General features: G+C 37.3%; 1 protein-coding gene across 10 annotated transcripts in view; it reads left to right on the top strand.

The window, feature by feature from the left end:
• LRRC7 (leucine rich repeat containing 7) overlaps nt 1-27,847 on the top strand; it is a 184,069-nt gene that overhangs the window by 49,338 nt on the left and 106,884 nt on the right. For all 10 annotated transcript variants that reach the window (XR_007507004.1, XM_049808182.1, XM_049808181.1 and 7 more), the window contains exon 2: nt 25,998-26,200. Coding sequence is in view for 9 of the 10 variants with exons in the window: in XM_049808182.1 (XP_049664139.1) it covers nt 25,998-26,200 (203 nt within the window). In the remaining variant the exon portion in view is untranslated. The remainder of the gene's footprint in view (nt 1-25,997; nt 26,201-27,847) is intronic.

The raw sequence follows: 27,847 nt of genomic DNA, 5'->3' as shown, positions 1-27,847 counted from the left end.
CGGTGGATATATCCAAACCTGACTGGACATGGTCCTGGGTAACCTCCTCCAGCTGTCCCTGCTTGATGCCCTGGCAGGGGGTTGGACCAGATCATTTTGAGAGGTCCCTTCCAACCTCAACTGTTCAGTGATTCTGACTTCTGTCAGCTTTTCCCCTCCTTTGGATTTGGCTATGAATGCAGGAATGACGTTTTTACTTTCCTAGGTTAAAAATACATAGGAAAGAAATCAGGAGGCATGAAACCGCTAAGGAATGAGGTAATATTCTGGCACAAACTGCCAATGGTAATTTAAATCTAAGGGCTTCTATGTGAGTTGATTTGAAAAACACTCTAAAGGTATTGACATGGCACTTTTGAGCCAGCCTTCTTGGTTCATCTTGTCTAGTTTTCATAGAGCTAGATGTACAGAAAACCAGAAGTATGTTCCTTTAAAAAAAAGTTGTTCTATATTATTTAAGTGTTAAGAGATTAGTCACAAATTTCAATTATATTTTTGATGTAGATTCATATAGATTTTCTGTCTCCATACTATTGATAATGCCTTTTAAATTGTGGCATTAATTGGCTAGGTGATTGTGAGGTGTTTTTTACAAAAGCAATTTTCTCTCCAAGGAGCATTGTCTGTGTCTCGCACAACATGCGTAGGGGAAAAATCACAGAACTGTATTGTAAGTTTGGTGTAGAGCAATGCTGAAAAGCTAAACGCTTGGTGCTTGTTGAATTTCCCAAAGCTAGAGCATTTCATACCGAATTTCAGTGATGTGTCTTACCATTGCTAGCAGACTGAATGATCACTATCGAAAGTCTTTAGTTAATGGTGCCAGTGATACTAAACCATATATTTGCTGGTTCATCCTCATGATGAAACACAGTAAAACCAGAAGACCTCATCTTCTGATATGTTGTGCTTAATTTCATGGCACCAGCCTGTAAGGTAGACCCTGGTTTAGGTTGCAACTCCTTTATTCTTGCTCTTATAGAGATGCAAGAAAATCTTGCTAGAACAAGAAAGATTTGTCATCACATCACATAATGTGTAGATACTTAAGATTATGAAAGCTGTCAATCAGGGCTACTTAAAAATGCTTATACATCTTTCTGGAAAGTGTTTTCAGTTCTGTGTCTTTAGATCAACATGCACAAAGTCCATCTCCTAAAGCATTAATAAGAGCATTTCTACCATATGAAAGTGAACTAATCAAAACCACTTTTACTATCTCACAGTTAGTAAGTAGTACTTGGATCCCTTCCTGATCAGGATCTCTCAGTCTGTTTTAAAGAGAGTAGAATTGTGTACACACTTTTGAAGAAATTCCTGAAGTCAAAATTTGAAGTTGGACAGCTAATTCTGAAATGAAGGTATTTTCTTAAGTTATTGGGAAAACGTCAGAATTTAATCTAAATTCTTTTTTTTTTCTGTGAAATATATTGATTTTTGATTCAATTAGTTCATTATTTGTCATTTAAAGTTCATAGTAACATCTGATGTCATCTGAGATTGTTTGACATGGTATATGGATGTCATAGATGCAGAAGTCAAAAGATTATCTTTATTTCATTTTTTTTTTATTTTTAAACTGATACTGACAAATTGATACATTTTGCCTTAGTTTTTTTTTTGGTCAACGTTTCTCCTGTTTGTGTTATAATGAAACATCTTGACAGTTTGAATCAGAAAATATTAGACACCTTGTGAGTAAATTGGAGGAGTAGCTATTTTCAGTAGTCTAGAAATGTTATCACAGTCTAACACATGGGTGTTAAAAACATCTGCTCCTCTAATTAGTTCACTGAGTATTTCATTTTTCTACATGACTTGAAATGATAAGACATGCCATACTGTGCACTGTTACAATTGAAACAATGTGAAATAATATGAAATGTACTAAATGCATTTTTAAACAAAGGCTTGATTCTGACATCGGTCTTGAAACTTTGTAATTTTCTTTTGAAACAGAAGTACTCAGTTTCAGTGACCTCAAACAATATCTTCAAAGCATTCAAACAAGAAGTTTTCAATAAATCTAATATTCTCTGTGGTGACTTTCATGAAACTTAATGGCACCTGAGATACTAATTAATGCTTAGTCTGATTTTTTTTTTGTGTGTGCGTGCACAGTATTGTATTTATGACAGTTGTCTGTATTTGGGAACACAGATACATGCACATCACTATTTTCTGTAAAATACAAAATGTTTAAAACACCATTGTTGGAATATTAATTTCAGATTAGATTATGGGAAGTTTTAGTTTCCCTTTTTCCTTAATAGTAAATGATCAATTGCTTTTAACCAGAAATGGAACCTGCCATGACAGGTAGCTTTGTCTTAGATTCTTCTTTTATTTTACTCATGAAAGACTCAGGTTTTATGTAATTTCTCACTTCTGTTTCTTTAAAGATGAGAGATCTTCTGCATCTCTTTACGTTGGAAATTCACATATAACATGTTTTAACTAGAAAAGTTCATAGAACTGTAGAATCACAGAATGGTTGAGGTTGGCAGGACCTCTTGAGATCATCTAGTCTAACACCCTGTTGAAGCAGCGTCACCTAGAGCGGGTTGCCCAGGACTGTGTCCAGTCAGGTTTGAATATCTCCACAGGTGGAGACTTCACAACCTCCTGGGGCAACCTGAGCCAGTGTTCAATTACAGTCACATTAAAAAAAATGCATTTTCTTATGTTCAGATGGCATTTCACGTGTAGTATGTCAGATGCTTCAGTCCCTTAATCATCTTGCTGGCCCTTCACTGGGCTCACTCCAGTAAGCCCATGTCTGTCTTGTACTGGGGAGCTTGGAACTGGGCACAGCACTCCAGACGTGGCCTCACCAGTGCTGAGGGGAAGAATCACCTCCTGTGACACATGAAAAAGTTGTGAACTACTAAATATACAAATAAGGATAGCAAACAAATTAAATATTACTAATTATGAGGGGAAAAATTTATTTAGAATGCTTGCATTTTAGTGTTTATTGTTACAAATTAACATGTAAATATACTTTTAAAATTATGTTTATGTACTTTTGAAAGTAAATGTTTACATGCAGAATTCCAACTTTGATTTCATTTGAGTGTTAAGAACTGAGATTTTGGTTGAGAGTCATCTTTGGTCATAGCAGAGTCTGACATTTCTATTTGGAAAGGGCAAATACTGTACACTTAGGTGGGGGAATTTGGCCAATTTAAATTTTTTATTGACTGATGGAGTGTTTCAGAACTGGAGGAAAGGAAGAGGTGAACAACTGTTTACTTCCTCCCTTATCTCTGTTTAATATCACAGTCTCATGAAGTAACATATAATGCCAGGCTGGCATGCTTTTCTGGAAATAAAGGCCAGGCCAGACCTTTTTACAGGTATATCAACATCACTTGTAAAGCACGCACTCTGCATTTGAATGGGCTACTTCTGTGCAAATGCAACAGCTTAAAAGATGGTAAAACTATGGGTTAAAATATGACTGCTGCCCATGTACGTAAAACAGGAAAAATATTTGGTACCCCTTTTCTTCATGAAAATGCAAGAGAGCCATAGTGCATTAGTTATGCCATACTGCAGATCTTTCAACAAGCTTTCAAATTTCAGATGTTTGTCTGTAAGCTGATGGTTCTTTTGAAGAAAAATGCTTTAAAAGAAAAAAAGTAACTCAAGAAAATTCAAGAAAAAACGTGTTCTAAACCAGTAGGAACTTCTTTCTCTGGCAGACTGACATCTATTATAATCATCTTCTAAACCCAGAAGACAGGTTCTTTGTCAGCTAAATAATATCTTTTTTTTCTGTCCTAGAAAGTGACAAATGAAATCCTTTTCTTATAATTCTGTCTGTTATAAATTGATGCTCACAAATCTCACAGTACTAGTTCAGCAACTTCCATCCTCATCTCTCTAGAAATTTTCAAACTTAACAAGCCTCTCTCTTTTTTGGTGCATGTTTATGTGTACATATTCTTGACTGAGCTTGCAACTAATCTGAACTAACAAACCCTAAATAAAAATTTAATAGCCCTGATTCACTACTGTGCTGCTCTAGTACCTACAGCAAGGAGCTTCAATCAGCTCTGTAGTGCTGGCATAGCACTGAAGGAGTGCTGTCAGGTTCCTCTGGCTCACAAGTACATTTCCTTCGACCTGGTGAATGAATGGGGAGAAACAGTGCTTAAAATACTGCGGGTAAGGAACTTATGTGAGATTTCATTTTCTGGGGTCTGTTCCCCACTCTTCACTTAAGTATTTTCATCCATTCTTACAGACTAGCCCTTTACGCAGAATAATTTCTGCACACTGTTTGTAAAACTGTTTTCATGTCACTTCTCCCCAAATCCCTTCCAATCTATTGTATTTACAGTAAATAGCCAATTACATTTGACTTGTCTGGTTGAAATAATTAAGGCAGTTCTTTTTAAATCTTCCAAACTTTGTTTAGAGCCAGAAAGTGGTCAGAGATGTAATGTGTTGTACATTTCTGCTAATGGAAATAAACATACCGGTATGCTACTGGGATATCTTGTTTTCTACCAGGCCCTTCATTTGTGCTTCGCCTATTTGTCTGTGCTACGAAATTAGATTGCAGAAGTTTTAGAATGGGACAGTACAATTTGACTGAGACCGCTGAGTGTTACTCAGAAGCACAGGGCACTCATAACAGTTATGCAAGCTTTAATAGAATACATGTTCTGTGCCTGAATTTTTGAACATCAGGATATAAAGTTAGGGAAGCAAGTAACCTGTCTCCATTTTTATCAGAAACTGGTGGCATAGCCGCAAACTTTCTCCTGGTATTTTTTATTAGTTTTTTTAGATAGCTTTATCTGCAGCAAACGAATTAGGAAAAAAACCACCCTTCTTTTTTTATGATAAATAAAGAAATAAGGCCAGGTGCATAAGCAGAAATGTCTGTTTTGTAGAATTTGGGAAAAGATTTCAGAGTACTAGAATTAACATACTTATACTTGCTCTTTCCTTAATACCAATGCCAATTTAAGGTACCCTAAGGAATTTAATTGGAATTGTTCCTGTGATACACAGAACATTTAGACCTAGATGTGGTCAGAGAGATAATAAAGGGAAGGACTTGCTGGATTTTATTGTTGATCTCTAGTTTCATCACAGTAGATAGCTTCAGCCTGAATACAGGACTAGTATGTGATTGGTTTCTGATTTGATAGGATTAAAACAGGAGAAATGTGTCAGAGATTACTTTGAACAAAAAGAGCAAGAATTTAATTAAAAATTTCTGTCCCATTTAAAATTTTATTTAAATTTAATTTAATAGCTTTCATCAAAATATCTCTCTACGGGTGTGAAGAAATGGTTTTGCTGAGAACAGAGCTGAATGTACATTTGAAGGCGTTATTATATTTAGGATAAATGGTATTTACTGAAGGCATTTCATGAAGTGTATGTCATTGAATATGTTGAAGAGGCACAGATCTCAGATTCACACTCCCTTACTAAATACTTAATGAAAAATTTTTGAACTCTAGGATATCAGCATTCTTACCAAACATATTTCCTATTTTCAGAAGATTTCTCAAATTTAAAAAGTTCTAAAGTAAAAGCAGTTCCAGCCTGATTTTGGCAGCTGTCAATAACCAACAGTTTGAATCTCAAAATGTTCTTAAAAAATGAACTGGCAGATGAGCAGGATGAAACTTGTGAGCATCTGAACCACAGAATAGGACCAATTTCATAACTAATAGGACTAAATTTCATAACTAGGAAGGAAATAAATGTAAAATATGCATACAGTTTTAATTTTTTTTGTTTTCTTTGTTTGTTTCAAAGCTTTAATTTGGAGAGTAAAGAGAGTAAGTACATAATATGTTGTAAATAAATATCTACAAATATGGTTTAAACCAACCAAACATTCAAAATGCCAAAGGTAGAAGTTGTCAGGTTTTTGACAACGAACAGGCAACAAGCTTGTTAAAATGCTGTTTCTATATGTTTAATATTCTACAAGACACCATAACCATGGTTGCTAATGTCTTTCTGTTCCATTTCCGAGGAGCATAATAATGCAGGTATTTTTTACATCTTTTGGAAAAAGTGGAATATGTTTTTACTCCAAGAAAACTTTTCCCATGCTGCTGCATTATGTAATGAAAGTGGACACCTGATGAAAAGGAGAGCTTAACATGACCTTCATCTAAATTCTTTTTCCCACTGTTAGATATTTTCAGTGTGTGAGCTGAACTTCTAAAAGAAAATCTATGAATAAACCAAATCATAGAGCCTTAGAGTTACTGAATTTGAGAAGCAGAGAGCCTGTGGTCCAACTTGTGCTCATAATGAGGCTATCTTTGAGCTAGATGAGCCTGCTCATCCCCTTCAGTGAGGTGAATTCATCTCTGGGCTGACTATTCCTCAAACTCTCTGGCCCCACCGTGCTAGTACTTGATCACATTCATTGTGGAGACTTTTTTTCCTTATATTTAGTAAGGATTTCCTGTGCTACTACTTGTGCCTGTTAGCTTGGCCTTTTCCTGTGCACCTCCGAGAAGAATCTAGGTCTTTCCTCTCTGCACTTCCCCAGTATGTAGATGAAGAGAGCAGTTAAATCACTCTGCGCCTTCTCTTCTTGGGGGTAAGCAAACCCATCTCTCTCAGCTTGTCCTTTATGTCATGCTCCAGACCCCTGACCACACTGTCTTTCTGGCTTGGGGGAGCACAAGAATGCTTTATATGATGACATTTTGCTGATAGAGAAGCCATTTCATACGCCATTTTTTCTTGCTGTATTTCCCTTTTAATTAAGGTAAAAGAAACAAAAAGTTAGTTTAAATAATAGTATTTTTGAACATTTGTTTTATTTATACCTTACATAGCCAGAAAAGGTCAAAAAAGATTCTACAAGGTTGAATCTGGTTTTGATGACTTTGTAACAGTTTCTATTGCTTCTTCTGAATTTCCTTATTCTGTTAGACTTTTCTATCAAGTTATTACCTATAAATGAGCATGTTGGGCAAAGGAGTAAGTAGGTATAAATAGCCTCTGAATGAATTTAGGCCAGTTATTAATAGCTATATGAAACTTAGAAAAAAATGAAGTTCTACAAGAACATTCCAGTAGGACTAGCCTGGAGCAAGAAACCATTTGACTGGAGATGGAATTAGAAGAGTTTAGGTAAGAGGTTAAATGACATAGTTGTAAGCTGTAGTAGGGTGTCATAAATCACCAGTAAAGTTCCTTCCCTCTGTCTCTCTGTTTTTATTCTTTAAGAACAGTAGCATAGACTGTTAGGATGTTGTTCATCTTTCTGATACCATCTGTTTTCCTTGGTGGGAGGGAGAAAGAGGATTCATTCCAAGCTGTTCCAAATGTTTTTTTCCTCATTCAGGCTGAAATTCAGATGTTCATGTTCAGTTTCTAATGTGGTTCAGTGGCACTTAGAGTACTGTACTCTGGGCAGTCCTGATCCATATGTCACTTGACCCAACAAAGCTGTAATCACCTCTTTATAGAGATAAAAAGGTCTGAGGCAGTCGCTCTGAAATCAAAGGATAGTGGTTCATTAGTGAAGCTGTCATTGCATTCATTTGTTGGATTTACAATTTACTCCTCGTGTCTTGACTAAATGCTTTCCCCTAAGCTTTTGTTCAGCTTTTGTTCCAGTTCTGTTCTACCTCTGTTCCTATGTGTCTTCTCTGTAATCATCTTGGCTACTTGTGATTTTTCATGCATTTCCAGATTATTTCATGTTTCACTCCAAATTCTCTTTATCGCTGCCCCCCCCCCCCCCCCCCCCCCCCCAATAATGGACAGTGTCCTGATCTTTTTCTTGCAGCCATCATCTTGGCCTTCCTCATTTTTAGATCAGGGTTTTTTTCAGCAGGCAGCTGACAGTTGGAGCACAGTGGTAATTCCCCCCCAGTTTGCAGTTATATGCCTTCAAATCGGTGAACCTCACCAAAAAGCTGAGGCTGAGAAACTGGCTCTGAAGCTTGAGCCTGAAAAGTGCTCCTCAGTACTTTTTCCTGGATTTTGCAATGTCTTCTGCAGAAGAGTTTTCTGCAAGTGCCTCTCTTGCATGACAACACTGTGTAAAACTGTCAAAACCAATATAGCTGCGAGTTGGAAATATTGTATATTGAAAGTCCTTGCAGCAGTTACAGTTAAATGCTGTTCTCTGTGTGCGTAGCCGCTCAGGCCATAGGCAGTAACAACTCTGTTGATGTTGTCTTATTCCCTCGTGTCTTCTGAAGTGATTTAAAGTTATCCTTGCTTACCAGTCAATAGATGGAATTAATAACTAGATTGTTATGAAAATGATTTTGTTTCTTTTAAATTAAGTCCTGATAGGATGGGGTTTGCCTTTTTAGGCCATGGAGGGATTGAATTTTTATTTTGCCATTATAGAACTCTAAGAAAGAAAGAATGCGTATAATTAGATTTTAACAGAATCATCTCCAAGTTAAAAGAGCTGACTACCTATAGTAAATTAGTAAGTGCATGATTTCTAATTTCTTTTCTGTATGTGCAGCATTGTTTGGTAATCACCCAGAACTACGGACTTTAATGTACATAATTCAGTGCATGTTTTTTTTGTTTTGAATTGTTTTTCAATGTGGACATCCACATCTACACCACAGCCCCTTCCATTGCCTTCTCTGGGTCTGACAAAGAGAATCCGTATAAAGACTGAAAAGTGACAAAGAATTTTTCAATGGTTAAATTACAAGTATGTTATAAATATTTCAATATAAATTAGCGTTAAAGTGTTTTGATGAGTAAGGCAATAGCAAGAGAAAAATGTCAAATGCAAAAGAATGCTTGAGTAGGTATTTTGGACCATGTTCTGCTGTGCTGCCCCTGTGCAGAAATTTATCAATACACGATTTTCATAATTATCAGTAGAAATGTTGCTGGAATAATTTAGATTTAACTAAACTGATGAAGCAATAAACTACCTAGGTAAATTTATAAAACCTTCAGGAAAATCCTTTATTCTTTTGCTTACACTGTAAGAATGACAAATAGGTGTTATCCAGTTTGGTTGTGGAAAAAGATATATCAAATACTAGATTGATGCAGTTCAGAAAAACTAGTTAAATCTTTATAAAATGCATCTGCTTGAGTCTTGTATTCTGAAGCAGATGAGTTTATATTATTGGCAGTTCCTGTAAGAACCAACTTGAGCATTTTAAAGTGGGATTAGAAGTATATTTAACATCTTTACAAATATCGGTATGAATATTATGGCATAGCTGTAATTCAGTCAGATCTGGGTATAACTTTTCAGTTTTATTTGGTATTAGCATAGTACCTACTTCAATGGTGGTTTTGCTTTGGCTTGTAGTTGTCCAAATTTTGGGTTGTAGTTGTCCAAAGTTTGATGCCCCATCCCTGGAAGTGTTCAAGGCCAGGTTGGATGGGGCTTTGAGCAACCTGGTCTAGTGGAAGGTGTCCCTGCCCATGGCAGGGGGGTTGGAACGAGATGATCTTTAAGGTCCCTTCCAACCCAAACCATTCTAGGATTCTATAAAATGCTTGTAGTACTTGATACCTGGTACAGAAAGCATGTCCATCAAAGTACCATAGGTTTGCTAAATCAGTCAAGGACAGGAAATGCCATATTTCATTTCTCTCTAGCTTACAACTACATGCCTCTAGGCCAAACTTGTACTCCTTTTCAGAGTTTTTGTCACCAGAGCAGATTGTACAATGGAAGTGGTATGTCTGTAAGTTGCTGTCAAAAGGCTATCACTGTTTATATACAGCTAAGACTTAATTTAGCAGGTGGGTGGATGCTAAAATATTGCTTCGTACTTTGTCCACATTTTTTTAAATCTTCTTTCAGGCTGTGGGAAATTACACTGGACATTTAGCATTCATTGTGCTTGCTCAGGGAAGGTATCTTAGCCCTTGAAGAATGTCTGCTAAACTAAATGAGCTGAGACAAGGAAAGACCTTATGTTTTGTAAGAGTGAACAGTTAGCAATTTAATTATGACCTCCAGAGAAAAGCATGCATAAGCAAGGGAAATACTTAAAAAAAAAAAAAAAGGGAAAGAAAATCATTGCTGCTGAATGGAAAGAATGTGACAAAGTGCTTGAATCTTCCAGAGCTGTTATATGCACACCTGCGATTTCTGATGATCTGATGAACACCTCCATTAAGAATCAAGCCCTTGTATTTCTTGAGTGGAACAGTTTGGTACAGTTCTGGTTGATGATGCTGGTTTACAATGAAAGTGGTAAAATTCTCTTCAGAAAGTCATTGCTAAGATTGCATAATTGGGCATTAAAGTTCTGATTATACTTTACAAACTCCGGGACTTTGTTAAAAACCTGACATTCCAATGTACTGAATTTCAGTGTTTGACAGCTCAGCTGTGAGAATTTTTTTAGAGAACATTTGTACCATAAGAACAGCATGTTAATTGACTAAAAAAAAACTGGGACAGATTAATCATGGGAGGGAATACGATACTTAAGAGAATGTAGTTCTAGAGCCCTCTGCTGATGAAAACCTTTAGAAATACAGTTCTTTTTAAATGGCCTTTTTTTGATTGGCCTGGGTTATTCATCCTGTCCATTTCAGACCTATAACATGGGCTGGAATAAATCCCAACGACTAAGGTGGCTTTCTTGTGGTGCTGACCAAGAAGGAGCCTAAAGGACTAGCTTGCTCCAGACCCTGAACTTCCACGTGGCCAAAGATGAAGTGAGGTGAATCCGCTTCTCAGTATTAGCAGGTGTGTCTCCAGGCATGTTATTAGCATGTGAATTCTGCAAGAATGTCAGTTCTCCTTCAGCAGTGGCTGTGATAGTAATGAAAATTGTGTTCTGCAAAAAATGATCAGAAAATGGCTGAGTGCTATTGATTTATGCATTGAAAGAGTAGAGAGAATAGACATGAGCTAGAAAGTTAACCAGCAGAGAATATATACTAGCAGCTTATACCTTCCCCACAAACATCAAAGCAGTGTTTTGCAGCCTGCCTTTCTGTTTTTTCATTTTTCAGCACTATTGATTGAACACCAGCCCCTTACAGCAGAACCTGCCTTATTGCCAGGATTATGTTAGTGGCTATATAGGAGGATGGAACAAACCGAGTAGAGATGTTTACTTTCGATGATGACCCTGAACATTTTTGTTATTATCCCTACTGCATAGTAAACCTGACTTTTTAGGTGTTCCAGTGTCCAAAATACTAGACTGGCCATTGTCTGCAGCATTTTGAGAGTGACTGATCTAAGCTGATAAGTCTCCCTGGACTTTGATATGGAGTTTACATCTACAAACTGTTGAATTGATTTTTATTTATTTATTTTTAAAAACAGGAGCTGGGTTTGTGTTAGGCAGTCAAAGGTCTTGTTTACTGTTCTTTGAGAACACTTGAAGCAAAAAGAGGCCTGGTAGGGCTTTTTTCAGTTTTATAAAGCCAAGGCCTTCCGGCACAATCATTTACTTGGAACAGAGAGGACCTGTCCTAAAGCTGCCCTTAAATCTGACATTTTCTTGTACAAGTGGCAGTTATTCTCAGCCTTTCCAACCAGGTACACCCAGAGCAAGGCGCAGCTAACAGACTGGGGCAGTTTGGCAGCTTTGCTCTGGGCCTGAAGCGGGCCGCACTGTGGGCTGGGCTGGTCATGCTGGTTCTGCAGTGTGTCAGTAACTGCAATATCTGCAGAGAAAGCCCCCCCAGCTTTCTGCAAAGGAAGAAGATGATTTCATTTCTGCCAGTGAGGCTGTTCTGAATTCATCTCAAGATGATGGGACAACTGACACTGGCAAAACATGTTTAAACCACGAATGGAGAAAACTGCAAGATGCGTTTAAGTGTAAAAAAACTGAGCTACTGAAGGAAAGTGAGAATATGCCACCCACAAATTTCCTTAGGGAAGTGAAATCAGATTTTAGGAAACCATTTACCAGTACTACATTATATGATGATGAAGTTAACAAAAACATCATTCTTGTGATCTCCAGTGGCTGTGTAGCCAACCATCATGTTGGAAGTCTCCCTCTTCAGGGGCTAGTGGTGTCCTTTCCAAGTGTTCAATATTCTTTGTATGTGTTTCATAAACTGTGATATTTACTCATGAAAAATCAGTAAAGAACTAGGCTCATTTGTCATGGCATAATTAACTTTTTCCAAGAGTGATATATCATTTTTGCATTGGTCCACATCTTTTCTTCTCTTATGAGATTTATTGTTATGCCTGCCTTTAGCATAGTTTCCCAAGGTTGTCCCCTGCCATAGAATTTGAACGTTGGAAGATTTTTAAGGAGAAGGCAGTATGGTTGGACAGCAAGAGAATACTCTGTGCAGATCTTTCCTGTGAATTCATTTAAAAGTTTCATAGTTCTGCAATTATATAATATAGTCTTTACTGAAATGAAATTAACTTTTTCTACTATAAATGTATTTTAAACTCTGAAGATGAAATATGCAATCCCTCTGAGTTCTGGAGGGTTTTAATCAAGGGTGTCTGTGTGCTTAATACTTCACAGCTCAAGGCTAGTGATGGCAATAGTTGGTGGTGAGGGGAAAGGGCAAAATTCAGATTTTATTACTTGATTCTGGCTATAAATATCTAAGAGAGAAACATGGCAGCTTCTATATACATTGAAATACAGAGGAGATATACTCGGGTATTCATGGGTAGTGAGGTATTTATAGAGATAAATGTCTCTTCAGATGTAAAATTATATTTTCATATTCAAGCAACCAATTTTCATGGATACTTGTGGGCATTATGTTTTAAGATTTCACTTGTGCTGACATTTTGGTGTACAGACACAGGCTTTTGCGTTTTGATCATCCAATTTACGAACATACATGCAAGCCTGTTACAGCACGCATACATAGCATTAATGGGTATGGTGAAACAGCCAGGAAGGAGGATAGAATAACAGAAGAAAGAGGAACTGATGGACAATAAAAGGTTTTATATTTTTCTTGGCAAAATTTAAGATCTTCTACAGAGAGAGGGGAGAGTAAGCAGCAGGGAAAATTTTTTAGTTGTGAGTGAACAATGGTAAGAACTAAGTTATGTGTTTGTGCAGATCAGTTGGAGAATTTGAATGTTTATGTAGGAACTCATGGAAGAGAGAGAATAGTTATGTAGTAAAGAAAGCCAGCCTGATTATTGGAAATAGTTTCCGTAGTCCATAACTTAAAAGCTAGATGCAGGGAGTTGAGGAGGTGAAGGAAGGAGGATGTGAGCCAGAAGAGAGGTCTGGAGATGAGACCTGTGGTTGGGATGTGAAAGGTAAAAGGGGACGTATGAAGGAGAGCGCATCAAGAACTGTATTAAGATCAGGAAGGAAGGAGAGGATGGGGCAGATGAGAAGTTATTGCTGGTGGACTATTGGATAACTAGAAAAGGCTAAAGAAGATAGATGACTACTGGGGAATAGGTTGTGCAAAATATAGGAAGATACCAGGGGATGTTGAGAGAAGAGAGAAGCTAAGCAACAGAGATCAGCGAGTAAGCAGTACTTCTGACACTTCAGTCACTTGGGAAGTGGAAGAGTTGAACTAGGTGATGGTGAGGTGAAGTCAAAAGACTGTGGAGAAGATGACAATCAGGCATCAAAAAAAGCTTTGGATGAACTATACCTGGCGATAGTGTGGAGGTTGATAGGAAAGTGTCTGTTACAGTGCTGTTCCAAGAGGAACTGCTTGATAAAAGGTCAAGACGATGTGGCTGGGAGCATTACAAACAGGAAGGGAGAAGCCCAGAGCCGCCTGCCAGTGCTGTAATGCAATACGGAGTGCGTGCTGAACTGGTCCCTGTAACAACCGTCAGGGACTGTTTAAGTGAAGGGATCTACATTACTGTGGCACTGCCAAATTCCTCAGTTGCTGTCTGGCTTGCATGGCCCAGTTTTCTTTGGTGTAAGCAAAGAAGCTGCAGATGAGAAGCGGAGTGGTGCACAAGCAGATTTCATTCTGGTGTGGAACTAGGACATAGTCTGTGTCCTGAAGCATAGATGCAGCCCTGCGGGTTGTGGGCTAGCCTGGACTTCACAAAAAATACAAGGAATAGTAAGTAGGAATATTCAGAGGAGTGGTGACCTTAAGGCATAGAAACTGTCTTAAGGTAGAGTTTGAGCGGTGGAGAAGGTTGGCAAAAAATCTCACATGGAATCAGAACTATATTTTTTTAAATGATTAAAAATATCTATTTTTCAGAAAGAAAAAGGTTTTTGAGAAAGTTTTGTGACTGGATGTGAACATTTACCATGGTGAGCAAGAAACATATATTTTCTAGGCTGTTTGTTGTATGTATTTCAAATGTAACCATGTTTTGGAAATAGAGATGTCTAAAATAGGTGTTATGACATGTTGAAAATGAACTTAATTTTCTATTTTGGACTTCAGTAATATCTGCTCCAATATGACTGTATCATACACATGGTGAGCAAGGTAGCAGTAATAGGAAGGAAGAGGAAGGTCCCTTGTCCCAGCAGATCTCTGCCTGGGTTTTCAGAAGATCTGCTTTCATTGTGAGTCATAGTTGTCACTTTTAATTAAAACTTTCTTTTCTAGCTGCAGTTTGTAGTTGCATGTTATTATCTCTGGAACTTTCATTCTGCAAACTCAGCAAAATGCATACCGTTTTCCTGTAGTAAGCTCCTGCTAAGCTGATTAATATGTCAGGAATAATGCAGACAAATTGTGATGTAAACCGCTGAAAAGTAATTGGGTATTCTGTATGATCCTGTTCCTCTGCGAGGAAGAAACCCAGACTTAATGAAAGTTATATAGCTCATATTTAAATATCAATTTGTTTAGTTGCTGTATTTAGCAGGTAAATTATGTTTTCTATACTTTTCCTTTGGATAGCAGTTCTAGCCATCATATGGGCAGCAAAATCCATTACACCATAAAGCAAGAAATAAAGCATATTTCATACTAAATTTCATACCAGATAATCTTTCAAACTGAAAGATTACTTCAAGTAAAAGCTAAAACACATCAAAGATCTAAGTTCAAATGTAAATTTCCCAGTTACCAGAAAGCACACTTTCCAAAGAAGGCTATTTTCTCGTCTTAGGTTATTAGGATTCTCTCCTACTTAAATGTCTGTAGGGCAGGCCATCAAACTGATTGTAATTTCTAGCAATTAAGAGCATGGTTATTAATTTTCAGCATATGCTACTAATATGCTACAAATTATTGAAATTCTATCAGTTCTTATATAAAAAGAAACTGAACAAAACTAGAGTTTTCCTTAAGGTTACACAAAAGCTGTCTTTAGGGCAGATAGGATACAGATTGTTTAAAAAAAACCCACCCCAACAATTTTTTTTATTGTCACTAAACTGTCTTTGTTCGTGGAGTCATCATCACCTATTATTAAGATCATCCAAAAAACCATTTACTCAGAAAATCTCACTTAGGAATTTCAAGGCAAGACCAATAGTAAACTTTAACTGAAATAAATGACTGTCTTATCAGAAAAGGTAAAGATTGGGTCCTTTATCACAGGAGGGGGTTAGAGGTCTGGTAATTCAAAACTGACTGATATTTTGTAGACATAATTCTGTCTTAAGTTTTACTTTACCCTTTTTGCAAATTTCCTAAATCTCATGATGGTCAAGTCATAAGTGACATCCCAGGTCTTGTGGCAAAGATAGAGAAACTTTCTGTTATTAATATTCTTGGGAGACAAAAGGTAAAGTTGAAATCTGATTATTCATGCTTGGTTATTTTATTTTAGGATTAGCAAAATTTAAATATGAACTTGAATGCAGAATATTATAATGAAAATATAATGAAAAGAATTCAATTATTATGCATTAAATGCCATTTCTGGATAAGATGTGCTGGTTATCATGGTATTTCTGTGCAAGAAAACAATTTAGATAATATTTCACACCCCTCTTTTTGATAAGACAAATTCCCCTTTGGAAGCATTCTAATAATTCTGCTGTTGCGACTTCACCTTTGGAACCATAGTTTCTTAATCTTTTCAGGAAGATTAATGAAAACTATTACAAATGGCTTATACAAACTGAATATCTAAATTGCTAAATTTGAGTTACCAATTAGAACATTGAAGCGATATGCCCGACTCCTTCGCCTGGTTCAAGTGTGACATTTCAGTAGAATATGGTTCTTGCCTCTAAACAGGATATGTAAACCTGTAACTTAAAAAAAAATATATAGTGACTTCTGATGGAGAAAATGAGGTTAAAAGAAAAGGTATCTGGTCAAACCAAGCAATGCCATTTCTCCTTTTTAAAGTATACTAATTGGAACCTTGAAAAAAATTTAGCCCTAACTGGAAGGCAATGAAGTTTTATGTGGTTTTTCTTAAACCGTATTCTCCCTGGCCAGCCATGATCAGAGTCAAAAGTCTGCAGAGTGGAGCCTTTCCCTGAAATTCCATAGCATGCTCCCTCAGAGCCTTGCTTACAACTGTTTTCTCCTGTAAGTCTTCTAATATTGCCCCTGTTGCCCTTCCCTTCCTGCATAGGAGTGTTATCACTGATTTATTAAAATAGAGAGACTGAATTGCCTTTTTTTCTTTTTCTTTCTTTTTTCTTTCCCTGTGTAGAAAGATGCTTTCAGTCCACAGTTGTATTTACTTTAGCAGAAATGTTGGAAAAAGAACAGAGTCGGCTACAGTCTCTCCTTTTGTTTCTCTTTAACTGCTCATAATAGCTAAGAGCAAAGATGGATTTGAAGTCTCATTCTATATTCAGAAGAGTGTATTCACACAAAACTAGGGGGTGTTTCTGAATGTGATGGGGAGGATGGCTGGCCAGACAGGCCTTGGCTGTGGATGATGTGACCACCCTGTTCACACATGTTCGCTGCTCTGTCCCCCGAACACTCGGTTGTCGGTATGTATGGATAAAAACACACGTGGCTGTGAAGTCAAATCCCATTTGCCAGACGTCTGTGTCATACACTGCTGTGCAGGTGTCATACAGACAGATACAGTCAGAAATGATTGCTCTTGTTTTAGAGGTACCCAGCTTTTTACCTCGTACTCTCACTGAAGGCAAGGTGGCAAAAGAATCCTTGCTTTGACTCTCGAAAATTCTCTCTTCTCCAGCCTTCAAGGCCGCTTCACGCACACTCATTTGTGTGTGAGCATCTTCCTTAGACGTACGTGGCTCTCCTTTGCTGGACCGTACAAGGAAAGTGCTGTGCCCTTCCATAAGGGAGGCTGAATAGGAGTGATATGTCCGCAGTACCTTGCTAGAGAAGTCCCCAACTTGAACTTCAGCAGCTGGGTAACAGGAGCAGTCGAGCCCCAGCGAGGCGTTCAGCAAGCAGAGGTGCTCTGAGCTGCAGCAACGGGGATGGCTCTTGCCGGCCATGTCCCGATGCCCCTCGCCTGCCCCTTTGCAGCCTACTTGGCAGTGGGACATGCGAGTGGGCTGTCTGTTTCCTGCTGCTGTGCACGCTTTATATTCATTCTAGTCCCTCCTTGTATCTCTACCAATTTAAGTTAATTTTTTCTAGACATGGATAAGCAAAGTTGTGTTATTTCTTTGCAATGAAGTATTGTAATGTCTTCCGCAAAGGCGTTAATACACCTTCCTGGTTGGATATCTTCGGGGAAAAAAACCCCAAATTTTATAGGTGACATACATTTTTAAGGAAGAGGGATGCTGATTTTCAGGCAAGAATAAGCAGATTACATTTAATCAGAACTTTTTGAATTGGAAAATTGTGAAAATACGAAAAATAGCAGTGACTACTGATGTAAGAGCTTACATAACCGTAATTCTCATGTCACAAGTATGGTATTATGGCCATAGACAAAAAGTCTTGACTAGAATAAAAACTACAAAATGGAGGTGTTATGAGTTTATACATCTGACTAAGCAAAGAAATAAATGAGTAAAAACTCACACAGAGTTTCAGACAGGACAGTGCTAAGATGATGCCCACAAAGATTGCATATAAATAGAAAGGTGAGCACCGTATTTAAACACTAATAACTGGGTGAAGAGGGCACAGCTTGTGTATGCAGATATAATCTTTATAAATTAAAAAAAAACCCTAAACTATTAATAGTGCTCTGTTTCTAATTGAAAAGTTGTACTAAAAATTAAGAAGAGTCCGAGAGCTTTGAAATTCCCTAATTATTTCAGTGACCCAGACTGAAAATGGACACAATGTAAATCATCTGAACAGCACACATAATTAATTCAAAGAGAAGAAAGAAAACAAAAGTGGATGTCTGGCCAGAGCTAGGAGAATATCAGTGAGGAAAAGGGTTTTGGCTGAAGGAAATTTGGGGGTTGTTTTGTGGTTGGTTTTTTTTTTTTTTTTTTAATTACAACCATATGCTCAGCTTTGTTCCATTTCGTATGCATAGTCTCTATTAGCAAATCTGTTTCAGCAGTGAAAATGTAAGCTGAAATTCTGGCCTGTTGGAATGAACTGGAAAACTCCCAATGGCTTCCTAAGGTCAGAGGAGGGAGTACCTTCTGTACCTTCAGCACTTGTAGAACCACAAACCATGCTAAATGCTTTAGAAAAAGCTTCTGTTTCATGGAACAAGTCTTTTATGGGATTTGAAGAGAAGTTGATGGTACTACCATCAACAGAATGTGGTTTAAAGGAGGGCATGGTATCAGGAAAAGAACTAGTAGCTGGAGAGTTTGGTCTCCAGCCTCTTCTTGTGATCAATCACCTGTGCCGTGCCAGTGTTCAGGCTACTGCTGTGGCCCGAGAGAGCTGGCACGCAGCAGGGGGAGTTGTCGGCGATGAGTGGCCTTGCCTGGGTCGCAGGGCCGGGTCGAGGATGTCTGCTTCGGAGACCCCAAGTGGGATGGGTGTTGGAGACCGGGCTGGCTGGGTCTCTCGAGAAACTGCTCTCTGCTTTCATCGCTTCTGGAGTGACGAAGGACCTCTGGGAGAGCTAGAAGGGGATGATGGAAACTGTGATTGCTTTAGTGATTGATATATTTGTGATTGCTAAGCTCGATAGTATAACTCACTGCAAACAGCCAACATATTAGCATATTAATGTTGTTGATTATGCTGATAATAAGAGAAAGAAAAAAGGAACAGAAAAATCATCACTTATCTGTGATGTATGACAAAGAAATCAGTGAAGCGAATTGTCTGCTGCTTTGAATATAATTAATATTTTCTGAACCCTCTGGCAAATGTTACCATTATTACTCATTTCAGCCTTGTAATGCTCTCATTCAGACTTCTAAGTTTTTTATTTTCAGGATTTCTCAGTAACTTTCTAGCACTACCAGATCACTTAAACTTTGCAATTTCTTGCAGTTTTCTGAATGAAATGCCAAGAGTATGAACGATTTTATGTTTGATACCTTGTCAGACAACACAGGCTGGTCCTACAGTACTACCTGTTGTTTTGAATTTTGACTCAGGCCATTGACTATGGCAGCGCATTGGGGATCTAAGACCTCCCTGAGATAAGAATACTTAAATGAAATGTTACATCAAAAACTTTTTGGTAGAAAAATTAAATCCATAATTAATCTATACTGAAAAACAGAAAATGAAAAGCTGATTTACACTACCCATTATACTGAAGCAAATTCTGGAGTTTTTTACAGTAGCATTTTAACTACCTCTTTTCTTCATATACCTACTTGACGCTTTAGAAGAACATGTCAGAAAACTATTGTTTGCTTCTGAGCATTAAAATTGCCTTCAATGATTTAAAATTATTTGGGTTTAGTGAAGACTCTCGAGGCTTTGAAGATCACGTATATATGGGGCAGCTGCTCTGTAATGCTAGGCATATTAACACACAGCAATCCTGTGGAACTTCTAACAGGAGAGCAGGCTTAAGGCTGTGTGAAGATAATCTGTCCTGGCTGTGTAGTGGAATAAAAATGTATAATGTCAGTGTCACCATTATTTCTCATCTGTTTTCACTCAGATTGTTCTTTCAGCAGAACGTGCTGGGAAAATTACACCTGGTACTTTTTTGTCAGGGCAAATCTCTATCTTCTACAGGCAACCATTTTTAAAAATTACGTTTGATTTGATTTTTGTAAAGTCTAGGCTATTTTTTAAATGAAGTGTTATATAGCCTTCTTTTAAAGAGTAAGTTGCACAGAATGCAGTAGTATCCATCATTTTACGAGCTGGTTTCCTTATGGAAACAGAATGTTTCTTGTCATGCTTGATATAAGCCAGTGAACCTGATATAAACCAAAGCTTCTATGAAACACAAAGATTTTAGTAGCCTTACCAGTGCTTCCTACCCTGTTTTTTTGGTGTTTGTTTTTTAGGGTTTTATTTTTAGCATGTGTATAAATATATGTATTTGAAGTTTTGCAGGTCCAAGATGATCAACAGAGTTGACTTCATAATTACAGTCAGATCTTTGAAATAGGCTATTTGGGAATTCTTATTTTAAATGCACTATCAACAAGAAATCAAGTGGATGCCAAAGGCAATTTGAAACTAGTTTCTGTGTTACAGCTCTTACAGATTTCTTGCCCAATAATTGCCACTTGCTACTTGTTCTTACTGTTTTTTAATACTGTTAATGGAAAAGTAAAGCACGTAGAAGATAATACTTTGCACATTTTAGGATAAAACTAAACTGATTAGATTGAAAATATTTTCAGAGAGATACAGCATTTTTTAGTTGTGTTTAAGCAAATTTTTAATTACTTTGTGGGAGGAAAAAAGGAAAATGGCTATATCTGATCATGTGTAGGCCCACTGAGGAGGAAAAAGCTTCTGAGATGAAAAAATAAATTCTTCTATCTTGTCTTTTGAAAAAAATTGCTGCCTATCCTATTCTTTCAAGATACTTAAGTTTTGAAGTTTGTTGAGCTATTTTGTTCCATCTTCAAATCGGAGTTTTGTGAGCCATACAGCAATTTTCTCTGCCTCCATCTTTTAAGTAGGTAAGGAAAATAACTCTCATGATTACTGAGAAACAGGGATTAGTGGTTTTACTGCATAAAAAGATCCATTAATTGAGAAGAGATTAGATTTCATTGTAATTAATTTCCGTAAAACTACTGTTTTTCTTAGATTAAGGATTTTCTTTATAAGAGAATAAACCACAGATAATGATAATGCGATGCTTGCATGAAGCTGATAAATAGCAGTTTATATTTATGCTTCTTTCATAGTTTCTTTAATCGCATTCAAGAAAGAATATATTTTTTTAAAAGCATTCAGAAAACAGGTCATAACATTTTTAAGCTTTTGTGGGGAAAAATGCGTTTGTGTTTCATTTTGTTTTTCTGAATTATTGAAAAATGGTACATTACAGTTTATGAATGCAGTTGTATAGAATTAGTTATTAGTTAAGACATTAATAAATTTCCTTAAGCAGAATCTCAAAAACACACAAAAAAAGGATGTATATTTCATCCTAGTTCTTTTGCTTTTAAAAAATCCACCTGTTCCCACTGCCTTTGCAGGACAGTCTTTATAGCCTTCCAAGTTGCTGAGCATTTCTGTGTGGTCTGATGAGTTTTGAGAATTTAGTGTTCTTACATGCAAGACTGAACAGAGAGCCTGAAATTTCTTAACTTTTGACAGTGATACAGATCTTTTAGGGTGTATAGTCTTAATGTATAGCATGTGACATATGGTAAGCAATAACCTCTAATACTCAGCTATGGAGAATTACATTCCATTTCTTTCACTGGGTTAAATAGGGAAAAATACTAAGCATTGGTGTTTCTAGGAGTAAGTAGGAAGACTTCCTATATCACTTACAAGGATTAAGGAATTTTATTAAGTGGCTATGTGTATGGTGACTCAACCTCCCAGAGTTGGGAGATTGGCTTTCTGTTGACTCTGTTTGACTTAAATTTTGTTCCCAAGGATCTCAAGTAGCAATCCTCTTATAGTAAGTAACCATCAGAACAGAAGAAAAGCTTTATGAAAATTATGAAGGAATAAAATGTAGGTAAGAAAAGTGTAATTACCAAAGCTGGAATTAGTCCAGAGTCGGAATTAATAATACTGAAATTAATAAAGGGTTTGATTACCATTAGTCCACAGGGCATGAAAGTTTACTCCTTTCAATTGTACCACAGGTCCTTTAATTCTGTACTGGTGCTTTCTGAAATGATTGCAAAGAACAATATAAATACCAGGGGATTTTTTTTGACAGGCTTTTCTGCATTTTTGGTTTTTTTCTTTTTAATTACAAAGGGTAAATAATGGAGCAGACTATGGACACATGCAAACCCACTTCTTACTAAAATACATTTAAGTTCATACTTTCCCATGGCCATTCTTCCAGCAAATATTCCATAAGCAGCAGTTTCTGTAGTGGTTACTTCATACTAATTTTTCTCACAAAATCTTAGCAATGCACCATAATTCAGGTTCAAGTACCCTTCTTATCCCAGTATTGATCTTCTCTTAAATACAGATTGTTCATCTCTCCAAATCACATTCTGATTTGGCTTTGCTTTTTTTTCCCTGAAGAGGACAGTTCCAATAGATAACCATTAATCCAACCAACCTAATTTATCATGACAATCGAGTCTTACCATAGCTTTTGAGGAAGGCAAAGTAATTAAATCACTTTTGTTTATCCTTTGCATTTTTTCTTTCTAATTTTTAAAACAATTTTCTATTGAATAAGAAATTACAGATATTTTTATGAACTGCAATAATAGAAACACTTTTGTTTACATAAGCAAAAGAAAAAACTTTAAAAAATGGTTTTGCTGTTGTAATTGCTATTTTTAGTACAGTTCTATTGCTTCACTATTTATGCACTTTCTAGCTGTTCTATTATACTGTTACTGTTCAGGGTTTCTATTAAAAATGAAACGTGGGGTTTGTTTTATGCGTATGACTACAGTAGAGGGGAATAATGCAAAGCTAAGTGCTTTGTAATGCCTATGGGAAGAATGTTTTTCTGAGTAGTTTTTGAAGTACATGTCACTGTTCAATTGTTCATTATCTTCAAATGGCTTGAAAAGCTACAAAAATTTGCTATTCCAAGAGCATTTATTTTTATTGTGTCAAGGTTTGAAATACACAGTTGCAAATCCTGCTTCCTATGCTTGAATACAAAGAAGCAGTGCAGCTCGATAGCTAATTTCATTTTTCTTGTGAAGTACGTATTCTGTGACCAATGCTTTTACAGTTTCCATCTGTTTCGATCTTGTACGCTCAAAGGAGCTATTTGGGAAGGTTTCTGGAACTAAAGCAGCGGTGCCGGTTGGTGTCAATGGTCGTGCTGCACCCCTTCTCGAGCCTGTGCTTGGGTTCTGGCAACAGTGGCAAGGCAGAGAGATGGGGAGGCCGTGGAGTGTTTGTGCTGCCTTCCCGGTGGCTGGTTCCTGTCCCTGGCTCATTTCCAGCAGGGACATCTGCCCCGCTACGTACGGGGTTGCTCCGGCAGGAGGGGAGCGACAGGGCAGGCTGCCTCAGCTGAGCCTCCCAGGCAGGGGAGAACACGGCTGGAGGCCGCCTGCCACCGTGTGCTTCACATCCTTTCCCCGTGGCCCCTGCTGCAGCCCTGCTGATGTTGACAGCTTTCCCTCTTGTCGTTGCTCTGCCTCTTCCTTGCCGCTTCCCAGGTGTGAAGGTTTGCTGAAGTCAGCAGCCACTGCAGCTGCAGACGATCCTAAAGTCAGGTGGAACATGGTGCAAGGTGACTAACTTTTTAGCCATGGCCAAAGCCGCGTTCAGCATCCAAATACAGATTTTCCGAGACCAGACAAGCTGATTGCATGTGAAGTGCTATGGTGGTGGGAGCAGATACAGTGAAAAAGATGTGGAAAGAGCAGATGACATGGCAATCGGAAAAAAACCCTGATCTGAGAGAGAACTGGGAGCACTTCTGGTGTGATGGGCCATTCTCCTACTGGACTTGCTTTGGAGCAGAACTTTGGGACTTTTCCTGCCTTCAATAAAAAGTGACAAATGCAAAATTTTTTGAAGTTGAGAAAATGGTAAAAGTCGTTCCCTCCCAACTGTGTTTGAAATTGACCAACAGATTTGAAGCTGAAAAGGCAGTAGCCTTATTTCCAGAGGAAAATTAGGGGCAATGTTAAAACAAACGTTTCTTTATCACAGGAAATTTTGAGTGCCAATCAAGAGCCCAGGTCCAGCCACAGTATTGTGTATGAAATCTGACAGGGTATCTAGTGTTCTTGGTGTCAGAAATTTAAATGAAGAACATTTAAACTCAAAGTTCACAGAGTAAATTTGAGTGGCGTATAGCATCCCTAAATTTTAGCTATGTGGCTGTTTGTGTTCTGCAGTAGACTATACTGTCGAACTGAAATAAAACGTTTAGATTTTGTGATTTATTAGCTTGTAAATGAATTGCTTCTTTTTTCATACCTCTAAGTGTTCTATTTTTACGTTTTCGAAAGTTTATGTACAATGTATTATGCAGATGTTTTCATTGCATCAGCTGACTGTAATTAAGATACAACTTTTATGTTATACCTACAAACTTGGCATCTGGTCAAGCTGAATTACAAAATTACTATACCCTTTTCTCTGTTTTAAGCTTTAGCCTTAAGCCAAAATCAGCCAACAGAAAGCCTGTCATTGGCACTGCCAAATGAATAACCAGCTGCACTCTGCTTTCACTGCTGTTTGTTTCATCATCTCAGTCGTCTTGAGAACACGAAAAACAGTATTTGTTCTGACAGTATTCGTGTGCTCATCTCATTGGGATTACTAGCGGCAGATTAGGTGCTAATAAAATTTAAACAAGGAAATAAAATGTTGGAGTATTTTATTTACCTCCAAAATATCAAGTATTACGTGACAAAAAAGTCACAGAGATCCGTGAATGGAGCATTATCTGACGAATTAAATTTTTTTTTGTCTTACATTTTGGATAAATAATGGCTTAAGCAATACAAATTATCTCCACTATTTTGCATGAATATGCAGTTGCTTTTTCACTGGCATCCTGTGAAAAAGGATCCTGATGAGCTTTATTTTGCTTTACTTGGACTAATTTTGTGCATTTTTTTCATAAATGTAACTCAAAACCCTGTAAGTCGTTTAGAAAATGGGAGTTGAAAGTTTAGCCTTTCTTGGCTTTGTGGTAGTATGTTTCAGAACAGCCTGATTTATCTATAGTCATGTTAAAATAACTTCTAAAAATGTCAATATCTATTGCAGCTTTAGAGACTGCTTGACACATATAAAATCTGCTTATTGAGCATTCTCTCATTTTAAGAGTAGTGACTTAAAGTATTGTTATTCCACTGGAAAATAGTAAGATACAATTGTGTAAACTGTTACTCATGTGAGTTAGAGGTGCTCATACAAACTGTATATGCAAGAAAGATCTGCAGAACTTGGCATCTAGATTAGAAGAAGTTAGAGAATAGACTGTGGTGAAATTCTCCTAAGCACTTATTTTACTGCAGAAAAACTAATGGCACTTCTGCCAAGTCCCTTGTCTGAGTTTTCAACAGACTAAGGTAATACAAGGGAGGCAGGAATGACAGGTAAACAAATTGTCTGGGTTTGGGTTACTTTTGTTCTAGTTTTGTAACAAATTAAGTTTACTTATCCCTTTCTTTATTCATATGATTGAAAAGACAACAAATATACTCCAGCAGTAACTGTGGAAAGCTAAGGAACTCTGTTGAGTTTGGAGAAATCGGGTATAATACAACGGGGCATTTGTCACGGAGAATCAGAACCAAATGACTCGGACTGATTCACTTTGGTGACTCACAGTCCAAACTGAACAAGGGACCAAAACATGGAGTACAAAGGTAATTTTGTACTTTGCCTGATGAACATGTTCATACGTGTAGGATTTATGCAGCTAAGTTTCATCATTAAAAAAAGCAACAGCTGTGGATGGTCTTGGCATGTTTTCTTCTGTTCCAGTGTAAGGGAACAAATGATGTATGGAGATTGCTTTCTGTGATTACACTGACAAATCTCACTTTTTCCTGTGTTGTAGAAAGGTAGAATAAGAAATGCAGAATGCAGACTACAGATATCCCTCAAGAAAAACTGTATTTAATGGACTACAATCTTGATAATAATTGTAAAGAAACAGTCCCCCAAATGTTGATAGTTTCAGAAAACTGTTTTTTCCCCTTTTCCTTCAGTATGCTGTTTGGAGATGACAACCAAAAGGAAAATTATCGGCCGCTTGGTGCCCTGCCGGTGTTTTCGTGGCGAAGAGGAAATCGTCTCAGTGTTAGATTACTCTCACTGTGGCCTACAGCAGGTGCCAAAGGAGGTTTTTAACTTTGAACGGACATTAGAGGAGCTTTACCTAGATGCCAATCAAATTGAAGAGCTACCTAAGGTAATCAGTGTTCTGCCTGTAATACAGATGTCAAAGTTGTGTTCTTAAATGTGTATTCAGCATGTGCTTCAACTCTGAAATAGGGCTTGCTCTTGACCGGGAGACCTGATTGCTGTAGGAAGAGTTGTGGCTTTTAACTTGAGAGATTCAATTACATTTTAACAAGGTTTTTTTCTGCCCTCTCTGAAGAGCCCAAACAGCTGAGCCACCATTCTTGCAGATGGTACTGCGTGGGGAGGAGTAGAGCCACCTCCTTCTCCTGGCTTCGTAGCACAAGAACAGGGGGCAGCCAATGAATTCTTACGTTGGGAAATTAACAATTGTTCAAAAGCAGTACTTCTTGCACAACAAGTAATTAATCTGGCATTTAACACCTTGACCACGAGTACGCTAGTATATGGGGTAGGTGATCTCACATTTGGATCTCTGTAGCGCTGCTTTTAAAAGCAAGGTCTTTGTCAGGATAAGCCGTTTATCCTTGTGGGAGAAATGCCAGTGCTATCTGACCAGTATTTTTTATAACTGCAGATGAGGTCCTGCAGTGAGATTACTTAAGTTGTCCTTCCAGTGTAAAACTTCTTTTATAGAATCTTTAAATCTTTTCTTCTGTTGATTAATGTTTACTATAAGGAATTAAAAGTTACTGTAACTTAAGTGTTCTGGAAACAAAAGAGGGTAAGGTAGTGGAAAAACTAATTAATAGTAGGTGCTAGGTACATAATGAAGCATGAAATAATGTAATCCATTCCTTAATTGAATTTTTCTCAATAATGAAAGATGCTTACAAGTCTTTAATTAAACATTGTTCCACTGTAATCCATTCTTCATCATCTCTCAACATATTTCTTACTTACACTGCATAGAGACTTTATATAAATTCTATTTACAAATGTAGGAAACGTACTTTTTCCATTACATGGAGTTCCTTTATTCAGATATAATGGTTCTTACTTACACTGCATAGAGACTTTATATACGTTCTATTTACAAATGTAGGAAACGTACTACTTCCATTACATGGAGTTCCTTTATTCGGATATGATGGTCCATTGCTTAAGATTGCTCGCTCCATCAAGAAATTCTTTACAGATGGTAAGACAGGGTAGCTACAATCTTTTAAGTGTCACAGAAAAATGATATGGAGAACTGCCTTATCTCTCCTGCTACAAGAAAGGACAGCAGAGAACCAGATATTTTTTCTGTCTCCATAAATATGAAATTTGTGGTGGAGGCCATTTTACTGCTAATGAATACCTTCAGGACTATTTCTCTTTTAATAATAATATATTGTTAACCTTGTATATTTTAATTATACTACTGAATAATCATACTGAATAATATATAAAGTCTCTAATTTAGCTAGGGATTTTTCGTGTGTTTGTTTTGGGTCTCTTGAAAGTATGCATCCCCATGGTATTCAAACTACATAGCAGTGCACAATGGAAGATAAATATATCAGGGCATAGAACAAGAGCAATATTCCATAATTCTACATGAAAAAACTGAGGGCCAAGGATAAGGGGTCCAAAATTATGAAATTGGAATGAAGGTGATAGTTGTTAGTGTCAGTCACGATGGAAATGTGCATGCTAATTAAACCTTTGCATTGTATTGTGGTATCATCTATTTTGTATTTGTTATTTGTGA

The sequence above is a fragment of the Accipiter gentilis genome, chromosome 8 (assembly GCF_929443795.1).
Source record: "Accipiter gentilis chromosome 8, bAccGen1.1, whole genome shotgun sequence".
In the NCBI taxonomy this organism is placed as follows: domain Eukaryota; kingdom Metazoa; phylum Chordata; class Aves; order Accipitriformes; family Accipitridae; genus Astur; species Astur gentilis.
This window is presented reverse-complemented; position numbering and strand designations above follow the sequence as displayed.